The sequence below is a fragment of the Centroberyx gerrardi genome, chromosome 4 (assembly GCF_048128805.1).
Source record: "Centroberyx gerrardi isolate f3 chromosome 4, fCenGer3.hap1.cur.20231027, whole genome shotgun sequence".
In the NCBI taxonomy this organism is placed as follows: domain Eukaryota; kingdom Metazoa; phylum Chordata; class Actinopteri; order Beryciformes; family Berycidae; genus Centroberyx; species Centroberyx gerrardi.
In genome coordinates this window covers 11,956,193-11,968,446 of record NC_136000.1, presented here as the reverse complement: position 1 = coordinate 11,968,446, position 12,254 = coordinate 11,956,193, and the positions used below count along the sequence as shown (strand labels likewise).

Sequence of the window (12,254 nt, the reverse complement as noted above, 5' to 3'; positions counted from 1 at the left end):
GCTTACTGTAGCAGACCGGCAACAGTATAACCACTTTTTGAGGTCAATAAGAAAAGTAAAGATTCGGTGGAAGCAGGATCCCCACTGCGCCCCAAAGCTCACGTCTCCAATGCTACCCATGCACCTGGAGCCTTTCTCCACACTTTATTTTTCATGTCAAATTTTGGGCGTTAAGTAGCTTGCTCCCAGTGCAAAATAAAACACAACACATTCATCATTCCCTCCCTTTTATGGCTTCTCAGATCCAGTTTTGGAGTTGGTCAAGCTTTGCGTCATGCTCATCTGCTGTGCGAAGTGTCTGTGTCTGTGTCTGTGTCTGTGTGCATACATGTGTTACTGTGCCGTATGCTCAGGACTGGGCCCTTTGCAGGTGTGTGTGCCAACGTCAGTGTATGTTTCTGTGTCAGCCTTTGCATGTTTATTGTTTTCCTTTTCACTCTGCTTTGTGAATGTGCATGTTTGTGAGAAGCCTGTGGTGTGAATAACTATGGGGAAAGTTAGTAGAAGTAGCAGATGTGTGTCTGTGCGTGTGTGTGTGTGTGCGTGTCACGCGTTTGGCGATGCTGCGACCCCCTAAGGGTCACTGTTGGCTTTGTCCAGCCAGCTGTTCTCCAGCAGCCATGTCTTCTTTGCCCCCTTCTTCACCACACTGCTAAATCAGCCAGTAGATGAGCCGAGAGACATTTGTTTACATCTCATCCTCAAACCAGATGTTAGAGGAGAGTATAGGAAAGGAGAGAAGGAGAGGAAGAAAAGATGAGAGGAGGGATGAGGGGAGCAGAATAGTCATCTGTCCAGCAATTTTCCCTCAACCCTCCCACAGGACGTTTCCTCTTTCTTGAAAGAGATTAGCTTGGCCCCCACGCTCTTCATGTGTCAGATTTATTGATAACTCTTTGTCATCACGTGTGGATTACCACAGTGTGAAGGAATACACTCGCACCCAGTGAACACACACCTTTTGTATTTTTGCGGAGCCAAACGGAAAATCGTTTAAATCCAGCGACTGATCTGATGTGACTAGGAAAAGAAAATGCGAAACCTTCACCGTTCCCACAAGTGAAGGCGAATGAAAGGCGTTCACACATGTGTTGTTCAGGCAGAGGGGTCAACCTCTTGCTACTTAGCCAATGTAAATAGAATAATTCTGGGTGCCTGGCAGCTGGTGTCAAAGTGAATGGGACTTTGGGGGAGAGAAATCTGATAACATTCTTTGGGGAAAAAGGGAACTCTCATGTGCTTATTAGATAAATTTGCTGGCAGCCAAGGCCTGACCTGTGTTTAGTTGTGGTTGTTCAACTGCCCTAGGCACAGCAATTAAGAGAGGGTTGTGAACTTTTCATTTCGCCCCGCAGAAACAAGGCCGTCTCACACTAGTGTGGTATCCTCGAAGCTGCGGGGCAGACAGTCAGAAACAGACCAGGGCTGTTGGCCGTCTGTGAGGTCAGGAGTGAGAAGGTCAGAGGTCAGATTCTAGGTGAGACATTGCTAATGAGCCCATTCATTTAGCATCAAGTAATGCCCAGCTGCGGTGAACATGTTTTTCAGCTTAATGTTTTACATGGCCTGTCCAAATGTTTAAAGGGCTGTGTAATATACAGTCATACAAGTATGTCAACTCCTACTGCTGCGAACTACCACTCCCTGCTCCTCCTGATGTTTCTGCTACTCTATGAGCTAAAGGGAGCCATATAAGGTATAGAATAACACCTCTGATGTATGAGTATATGTGTGTGTGTGTGTGTGCGCGCGCGCGTGTGTGTGTGTGCGCGTGTGTGTGTGTGTCTGTGTGTGTCTGTGTGTGTGTGTCGAAGTGAGTTTGTTACTGCGACTATAATATACTTTACAAAGCTTGGCTGGGGCTCAGGTCGGCAACATGACTGAATATGACTCCGACAATAGCGGTCCAAAATAGCCTGTCTATTGTTTCCTTTGTGTTCACACTATTGTGTTTTGGGTATCATTTGTTTCATTTTGTGCCATGTTGGTTTTTCCCTGGGTTAAGTGCACTTTTGCAATGTGATTTGGTTATGGCTGCGTATGCTGTGATTGTCCTCATATAATACACTCTCTATTCACATGGGGCAAAGCTCCTGACGAATGCTAATTTTGCTGCTCTACAATTGGCCTCCCACATTATTTTTGCATGCAGACTGCTACAGTTTCAAATCAGTCACCAATCTTTTGTTGTATCAGTTGCAGTTATCGCTGTTGAAATCCAAACAGTGAAAGGATGAGTGGACAGTGGCAAAATTAAGTGAGAGGCAGGCTGTTCGTCTTTGAGCAAAGACAAAGGAGGTAACTAACGTAGTGTGGCTCACACTCCTGCAGGAAAAAGAGCAACATGAGTGATGCCAATGTCACCCATAACCACTTTATCTCTTCACAAGGGAGCACCTGCTCTTCACGCCAGCCACTGAGAAGCCCCACATAGGCCCTGTCAGAGCCAACCGTTACTTAGCATCACTTCGCATTAGCCGCAGTAGCACTGACGTTCGTTTCTCCTCTCTCCGTCTCCCTGTCACCCCGCAGTCATCAGGCACCAGTGTGACGGTGGACATAGCAGTGATGGGAGAAGCCCATGGACTAATCACAGACCTGCTGGCAGACCCCTCTCTGCCCCCCAACACCTGCACCTCACTGCGGGCCGTCAGCAACCTGCTGACCACCCAGCTCACCTTCCAGCCCCTGCACCGGCCACGCCCTGCTCCCCTGCTCAACCTCAGCGACGCCTACACCTGCTCCGACTCAGAGGAGGGGCCTGAGAAGGGAGAGAAGACGTCCATCCCCAAGGTAAGGAAATGATGGGAATAGGAAGTCAATGTGTCATGATTTGTACTTCTTTGGAAAGATATGGACTACTAGGAAGTAGAGATGAATGTAAGGATAACTCATCCAAACGTAAAAATTCACAACTGTTCATCAAAAGTAGTCTAAGGCCAGACGCAAAATATTTTTTTTGCGTTTTTTTATGTTGTTGAAGTATTCCTTAGATGTAGTCCACCCTATTAAGTCCAAATGATTTATATACCACACAGCATTCCACACACATGTTCATCTTTTAGCCCATGTTTCGGCTAATGAGTGCTTCCTGCTCTCAGAGCTTTTAGCATCAAATGAAGGACTATATTTTCATAGAGTTGAGTGAAGAAAAATAGAGCGCGTGTCTGCTGCTGGGAGCACTGTTTTCCCTTTCATAGCCACAGCTGTGTCAACATGACAGATGTGTAGAGCCAGACAGTGTGTGTGTGTGAGGGGGATAGGAGAGGAGAGGCTGGAGATGAGGGCAACATGAAGGTGAACACATCTCTCAGAGGGTACAAAGCGGGACGACAGCGTGCGTCTGCACAGCCGGACCCCCCTGGTTATGACTCACATGATTTATCTGAGCCGTTGTCTGAGGAAGATGCCTATCCCGGATCTCTCGGAACCTAGTGTGTGGTCGACGGCCGCCGCGCCATCAAGCCAATCACTTAGCTGACAGGTGTATTTTTAGATCGTCTGCGAGACAGGGAACTTGGTAAAAGTAGCTAAGACAAACTGCGCCTGTGGAGCAGCAGAGGCCCGGCCGCGAGGCTGTCCTCATTAGGTTTCTCCTCCCCAGAGAGGCCTTGCCCGGCTCTAAGTGCCTGGGGGGGAGAATTGAAGGAGGAGTGAAGGCGGTTAGTGGAGGAGTGGAAAGCCCTGCGCTTGCTTTTCTTCCTCCTGGCTAAGAGTTTGATGTCCACTGTAGTGCATACTGATGCCTTTCTAGTGCTTTTCCAAAACTCGCTTTCTCTCCAGCGCAGGGCATGTTCTCTGAGCCACAAAGAGAACCGCTGCAGCAGGAGCGCATGCAAGCACGAGAAACATGAACGTCAAAACACATCACCATCGGCAGGATGTCTGAGGTTCCACTAATGACACGTTTCTCACTTAAGCACGCAGTTACAGAGATAAAAGATGTATGTTAATATGCCATTCATTTCATTTAAGCAACATGAAATATTTAACGCTCTTCGTGACGGGGGGAGGAATCAGCTGTCATTTTTGTTTTGAAGTTGGCCTGGTTTTGCCATGCTGCTGCTGCTGATGGTGATGTTTCTGTGTGCCTCTGTGTGTGTGTGTGTGTGTGTGTTTGCCTCCATATATGTGAGCGTGTATGCATGTGTGCATATGCATTTTTGAGTGGATAAGTGTGTGTGTGCATGTCTGTGTGTTTGCATATGTATGTGCAAGAGCGTATTGTGAATGTGGGTTTGAGTGTGTGTGCATGTGTGTGTGTGTGTGTGCATGAGTGTGTGTGTGTGTGAGTGTGTGTGTGTGTGTGAGTGCTAGTGCTCAATATGTGACGCTGATCCTTGCTGTGAATGGGCTCATTCAGGATTCTGAGGCAGTCTTTACTAGGTCACCCTGCAGAAGGCTGACAGAGAAAGCTTGCCATGTTTAGCGCTGCTCTGCCAAGCTGCTGCATGCCACCGAACAGATGGAGGCGTCACAAGGGCACAGGCCACTGGGAATCCCAGAGAAAGAGCACACAAAAAAAGAGGAGGGAAACAGATAGAGAAAGAGACAGAGAGAGAGAGAGAGTGAAAGAAGCGAGAGAGACTAACAGAGAGAAAAAGAGGCAGAATCCTTGTGATAAGGTTTATCTGTTCAAAGCAACACTGCCAATGAATCTAATAATGTGCTGTGAGGAACTGTTAGGTTTCACCGCTGCCAGCCAGTATCCCCCAGTGAGCGACGACCACAGCGCTGATCTGTCCTGATCCAACGAGGACAAAGGGAAAAGTGCCTCCAATCATGAAAAATGTCCTTGCTCATATGAACTGCATCATTTGTTTCATTGTGGAAAGGTTCAGATAATACAACTGTCTCATCTAGATGATGCATTTGACAGAAGGCAAAGCAAATAAACATTACATTTATCTCACGGAGGGGGTATTTTATCTAAATGCAACAACAATATGAGTCATCTATTTTGACAATGTTATGATTCCTAGGTGAATATGTTGCTCATTTGTAAAAAAAAATGTGACTAGGAATGAAATTCATGAGAGTGTAGTGTTCAACTAGTATTAACAGTAGGCTACCTCTGTGTGCGCGCATGTGTGTGTGTGTGCGCGGGGTGTGTGTGTGCAGCGTCTAAGGCGAAGCCTCCACCCCGGCCTTCTGAGGAGGATCTCTTCCACGTGGACCACCACCACCTCCGCCACCGGCCTGCCCACCATCGAGCCCGGGCCTGTACGACGGGACCGCAGTGCCAGCATCAAACCCTACCACGAAACACTCACCTGCAGGTACCCGCATCACACATGACAGATGCCTCATGCCCCTCCCTGACTCCTTCCCTCTCTTTCATTCTCATTTTGTTCTCTCCGTTCTCTTTTTCCTTTTTCCTTTTTTTTTGTTTCTCTTGCTCTCTCTCTCTCCACTAGCGACTATACATATTTATTTCCATGATGTCACATGCACTTCCTACCAATATGGTGCTTTACCATATGCAGAGCTCACTGGCTGTGGCTGTCATTTGATAATCACCTGTTTATTACAATCGCCTTTTATTTTCCTATCAAGATGGCTGTGTGGTGATGTAACAGAATGCTATGGATAATGTTTTATGTTTATACTTGAAAAAATAAATACTTTAGTGTTGTTGTTGTTTTTTTCATTCTTGTAGATAGTTGTAGATATAGCTAATGTAGAAGTCCCACTTTTTGCTTCATGCTTGTTGAATTTATGCTGGACTTTTGGTCCTTCCCTAAGAGAAATTATTTGGAAGAAACAGGTTTTACTGTTTTCACCAATGGCCTGGTAGCTACTTGGTTGAGAGACATTAGAGATATGTGTTCTACTGTATAACATTGAAGATAGACTTGTCTGCAGCACGAATGCAGGATGCATGCAGGATGAATGCATGAATGACTTCTGCAGCGGCTTCCAGTATGACACATGACACTGAAGGTTATGAGGTTCATTCCCAGTACTGTGGCTGTAGTTATGCTGAAGACATCAGCATGAGTGAACAGTATGGCCCAGCAGTTTGGAAATGGACCGTGTGTGCAATGTGAGCCAGAATGGAAATGTGCCCCACAGGCAAAGGCATTAACCTGAATAACTAAGACACGCATCAACCCTCAGCACATTAGTGGGGAAGATAGCATGAGATTCAGGCTTCACAGAAGTATCATGGTTCAAAGGTAGACTCTGTGTGCATGTGATACAATGGACAATGAGGGCGTGTGTTTGTGTGTAGACGTGTCGAGGGCTTTCGTGCTCTCTTAGGGAAAACGGTAGTAGGGTGGGGAAGGTTGCAGGTTTTGTATGTGTAAGTGTTGATGAGTGTGTGTGTGTGTGCATTTGTGCATGTCTGTGTCCATGCATGCGTGCGTATGACTGTGTGTGCACATGTGCTTGAATATAGTTTGTTTTGCAAGAGTTCTTGAGAAACCTGACCACAGAGAGTGATGTAGTGAATCAGTTGAAATGCCAGGACAGGAAAGTCCCACATTGTTTAAAACACAACAAATAACTATTATATATTTTGATAGTAAATCAGAATGAGGCATTAAACCAAGAATAAACGCAGGCTGCAATTTATTATAGTAGTTATGATTAGCTGAACTGTTTCACCATAATTTACAGTGATCAGCACAGGGGTTGAATTCCCTTGCAATTACTTTGTGATTATCGTGACGTATATTTGGAGTATCTTAGAATAGCTCAGGGCAAATAGTGTTTTTCTTATGAATTTCAAAGGGGCAGATGCTGGAGATTCAGCCCGGCGAATTTCATCTGTGTTTGTGTGTGTGTACAATATGAGTTACCATGCATACGTTGTTTTTAAGATGCGTGTGTGCAGGAAAGCACATGCTCCTTGCCTTTAAAATATTAACTGCGCCTCAGCAGGAAAGGGTCCCTTCGTGTTTCATCCACCTTATTCATTTTTCCCCCATCTAGTTTGTGACATGGACACGAAAGCCCTCTCTGACGGAGGCTAGCGTTTGTCTGTAAATACAGATGATTCCTGGCAAGCCGGCTGACTCTGTGGTGCAAAGGAGCGTCACAGGCAGAGAAGCCTGTGGTGTGTCAAACTAGAGGGAAAGTTAGTAGACGTAGTAGTGTGTGTGTGTATGTATGTGTGTGTGTGTGTGTGTGTGTGTGTGTGTGCGTGAGTGTACGGTTGTTATTCAGAGTTGGTTTTATTTTTAAATGTTGCGTTAGAAAATTTGTCTGATGTCTGAATTGAGGCTAGAGCTTAATTATTGATGTTTAGGAGAACTTCAGATTGCCGTGTCTGACGTCTGACTCAGACACACAACACTGAAAATGGATTCAGACAATGCTGGCTTGAACTGACGTTACCTCTTGTGCTGTTCAGCTGAATTAGTGTATGTGTTGTGTGTGCGTGCACAGGGATGGGCAAAAATACATCCAAATGTGTCTTGTTGGAAATTAGAAATACTTGAAATATACTATAAAATAAATTGCAAAATACCAGTGCTAAGAAATGTATTTAATTGTGTGTGTGTGTGTGTGTGTGTGTGTGTGTGTGTGTGTGTGTGTGTGTGTGCACATATGGTTTGAACTGAATTTACCTACAGTAGGAGTAGATGTAGTAGAAGTGTGTGGATGTGTGCATGAGTGTGTGCATGTACAGTATAGTCTGCATGTGTGTGCATACTTGCAGCTGTGTGTGTGTGTTTGTGTGTGTGTGTGTGTGTGTGTGTGTGTGTGTGTTTGTCCCTGCACATTTTGTCCATACTGGTAGATGTTTGACACATTCTCTGCTGACCACTTATAAAGTACAGCACTTGCAGATTTTTGCAGTGCAGGTGAGATGGTCGGCCCTCTAAACTAATAGCACTCAGCGCTCTGCCAGTCACATGGCGTTGTCAAAGTGCCCACCTGCTCTATAGTATTAAAATCAGCTGAGTCTTGGATGGCCGGCTAGCAGCTCCTGGTTGTGACTAATGGAGCAACATACACACAGTTTCTGAGAGCCCATTCTACCTTAATTGTTCACAGAGTTGGGTAAGCTTTGGCTTCCTACACACCAGCACCGGTTTCAAAAAGTTCTTCCTGGTATGCTGGAATGCTTATTGGATATGAATAGAAGGGTTTTACAAATATGGGTTTTTGAAGGCTGATACTGATATTTTTGTATTGAAGCTGCCAATAGCCAGTATTTTGTGCCAATATTCAGTATCTTTAAATTTGCCCATTTTCATGTCAAAAAATCACAACGATTCAGTGTTTCCTCCAGAACTTCATTCTTGTCAGGGTGGAAAAGCCACTGAACCAGTATTTAGACCATCACGTGACACTAAATCTCTGTTTTAGGTTGACTGGCAACTTGTTAAGGCAGGGTGACCCACCCCACCTATTCAGTGGGAGGGAAAACACATTAGGCCTTTAAATTAATTACCAAAAAAAAAAAAGTTACTGAACTATTAAATGAATAAATAAAATGTGCAAAGAAAATAAAATTTCATTGCAGGTTTTACAGTCTGTTTTTATATAGCTGTGGTCAGGGAGGAACCTCCATCATATCCGAGGTGGACGACATAACTGTCTGATATCTGACATTTAATAAAAATACAGAAATCGCCAGATATACTCGCTAAGATATACTTAGTGAGTATATCCAAACTTCACTTCAAAATGAGGGACTGGTACTGCCAGGGATTTCCTGTTTACTGATTTGTTTGGAGTCTTGCACCCTCTAAAGGACTGTGTGGGCCGGGTCTGTCAGTGCTTTGTTTGGCTCTATTTGCACAATGACAGGATGATACTTAACAAGTTCCATCGCTGTAAGCACACTGGGCAGCTTCTGTACACAAAGCCCTGTTGCCTGGACCTGCAGCCCGGCCCAGCACAGCAGCAGGCCCCAGCCACGGCCACGTGTGTCGGTGTGAAGGTAAACAAACACCTGGGCCTCTCTCCAGTTACCAGAACCCCACAATTAGCGTGCACACACACACACACGCACGTGCTTACACACAGTGTCACAGCTGCCCATTCTGGCAGGGGACTTAACAGACACGACCGGCGAGTACAGAGAGTCTCTGGGTTGTGTTTACTGCAGCTGAGTGGGCTCTTCTGGGGAACACTACATTTACATTTCGTTTTAGGCATTTAGCTCTTATCCAGAGACACGGGATAAGAGAGCAGGTAGGAGAGCAGGATCAGCATCTAGCTCAAGAACACACTGTCTGTTGTGGGGATCAAACCTGTTATGGTCTCTTTTAGCTGACACTGTTTGTCTAAAGAGCGTCATGTCTGGAGCAGGTTTGAACACTCCTAAGCTTATTCATCAACATCTTTTAGGGAGTAGACTGTTTTTTTTTAAATTTATGTAACCTTTATTTGAGACCTGGCCAAGACAGCAGCAGCATATTTACTTATAGTCCAAACAAAAACATTTCCTGATAAGTAATGGATCTCACAAAAGTGGAAGGAAGAAATTGAGAGAGAGAGAGGAGAGAGAGATGGAGGGCACATGGAGGAGAGGGAGGAGAAAGGGAACACATGGCTTCCATTGCCTTCTCTCTGCTCCATCATCAAATCTGTACAATCTTAATTAGGATATTAGGCTTCTTTTTTTCTCCCTCTCTCCTTTTTCCATCATGTCAGCTTTCAGTGACGTACAGCCGAGTGTTAAGCAGGAATAACGCCAACTTCAAAGCTACAGTATAGGCTTTTTTATCTGACAGATCAGGTCAGAGGGTGATTCAATACCTTCCCCCCCCCCCCCCCCCCAACCCCAGCCACTGTACTGTTATCTCCTTCACATCTGGCCCAAGAGTAGGTAGATTACTGGAAGCGGAGAATAATGGCTGCTGTGTTTATTGTGGCATGGACACTGTTCGCTTGGGCTCTGAACCAATGGTAATCTGTCAACCTGCTGTGAGGGGTTGAGTATAAAATCTGGGAGTAAACTGCAGCGGAGAGGGGAGCGGACAGAGGCCAATCGGAGCTTATTGCACGCCTCAGAACATTAAGATAAGCAAAATGAGGGTGGGGGGAAGGGTGTTCTCAGAAAATACAGACAACATTGCAATTTATAGTTCCTATTGGAGGATAATTAACTTGATTAAGGTGCATAATTCAGGATGCCAAGATGCTTTTGCGTGAGAGTGTGTGAGAGAGGGAGATTGTAAGGGGGAAAGAGTAATTTTCTACTTCAGAGCCGGACTCCCATTTGACTGTAGTACAGCACCTCGGCTATGCTTTAAGATTTCTGTGTAAAGCAAGAAACAGACCTATGACTTGTTGGAATCCGGATTAGTTTTGTAAAAGGCAAACAAAAGACAAACTGCAGTGTGCGCTGCAGCTTGTCCATATTGTAGGCATCCCACTGGGACAGTGAATTAATGAATTACTATAATTACAGTATGGAACTCTATTAGTTTAGTCTGTGATAATAGCAAAGTCACTTGATACCTGACTTACACATATTCTTCAAGAGAAAATGGCCGGCCTTCTTATTTACATTCTGTACTGAAGGCTGAACGTCAGTAGCTAAGGTTATTCTGCTGCATTGGCAGAACAGGAAGAGCGTCTGCCAGTTCTTCAACTTTCATTAAAAGTAAACCTTTTAAGCCAAGCGCTGCTGCCTGCCTGGACCCCCCTGACAATAATGTACTAACTGTTCGCCCGCCAAACTATCAAACTATTTTATATTCCACACCTGCTAGGCATTACACACAGTGGTCTGACCTGGCCATGCAAACACAACAGAACTCTCTTTGTTGGGGCCTCAGGATCATTAGGCGGGGTGGGTACAGCTCAAAAGTGCACAAGAAACAATTTATCAGAAGGAGATAGACACACTACAGGCCTTTGTGCTCCCTGTGACACCATGCTCTAATGGCAGGCATTTCCTGCTCTGAGACGGCAGGTTCTACAACATTTGGGGAGAGGTATTTTAATTGGAACCACCTACGGCTTGACAGCGGCCTCAATGGAGAACATGGGAAAGCTGTTGAAAACAGCTGGGAGACTCCCTGTGGTGTCCTGAAGGTAACTTCCATCACAGGCTGGCCCAAGGTTCTTTCCATAAAAGATGATATTTTGCCCTCTTGGAGCATATGGACGTTAAGATTGTTTATAGCTGAAAAGAAAAAGGGAAAGTGAAGGCGGGTGGGTGATTTATCACCCAGTTGATAAACATATGAAATTTCTTCATCTCTCTCCATCTCATTTTCAAAACAATTCAAGAGACAATGTAGGAGTTTGTGGATAGCTGTAAGCTGTTATTGGAGCTCACACTGGTCTGTCATAAATCTAAAAGAGGGTGGGCTCAATATCTCACTGTCAGACTCATTTATATCAGCACCAATACCAGAGACTGGTTCTGATTTGTTTTGTTGTTGTTTATTCCGATTGCATTTTGTGTTAATGTGTGCATCCATAAAGTACATTAATGAGTATTTTTCTTACGGCATCTGTGCAACGTCTGTTTAATGTGTGGACAGCACAGTAGGAAACCCATTAAGTGCTTCTGACAACTTCTGCCAACTAGTCAAACATCAAAGACAGATGTAGTGAATGGCATTATTCCCAATTCTTTGGCACAGCTACAGACAACAAAAGCTTGCACATTCATTTTGTTTTTTCAAGCACACACACATGTAAAATTTTGTATTTGTTCCCCAGTGCAGGGCTTTTTATTTCAGCACTTTCTGTTGATTTTGGGTCTGGTGCTGGGCGGTTTCGACAATCTGCTCTGCCATACAGAACCAACTATGTAAAATTCAACATCACTAACATCATGACAGGCACCCAATTTTCCCACAGGAATGATTCAAATTTCATCATATCTTATCTGACAAAACTAGAAAAGAGATGTTTATATTTGATTGATCGAACGCTGAAGGGTTTGGATGCAAATCTCTGAGCAGGGGATACATGTGCACTCCTGATAACATGTTTTTCCCATTTCCCCTCACGTCTCTGCATGTATAGGCTCCAGCACAGAACTTCTACATTTTCTAATCTAAATCAAAACATAAAGATTGATTGATTCTGACTTGTATTTATAATTGCATAACAGGATGAGTTGTTACGTATGCAGCACCACATTAGGTGCAAACGTCACAGCATCACAAAGGAGAATGGCATACATTACTGAGTTGAAAGAAACATGTCCTCTCTTTGCACTTTGCTCTAACTTGTAATCCCCTTCTTGTCCACAGTTGTGGGAGGCCGTACATCAAGCTGAGCCATGGGGAGGGCTCTATAGACAAAGGGGACAGGATACCACGGTCAGG

General features: G+C 44.8%; 1 protein-coding gene across 1 annotated transcript in view; it reads left to right on the top strand.

The window, feature by feature from the left end:
- The window catches only part of LOC139910274 (cGMP-inhibited 3',5'-cyclic phosphodiesterase 3A-like), a 61,653-nt gene that overhangs the window by 36,869 nt on the left and 12,530 nt on the right, over window positions 1-12,254 (top strand). Inside the window, exons 3-5 of the mRNA XM_071897527.2 lie at window positions 2,533-2,793; window positions 5,122-5,279; window positions 12,180-12,253. Of these exons, the coding sequence (XP_071753628.1) occupies window positions 2,533-2,793; window positions 5,122-5,279; window positions 12,180-12,253 (493 nt within the window). The remainder of the gene's footprint in view (window positions 1-2,532; window positions 2,794-5,121; window positions 5,280-12,179; window position 12,254) is intronic.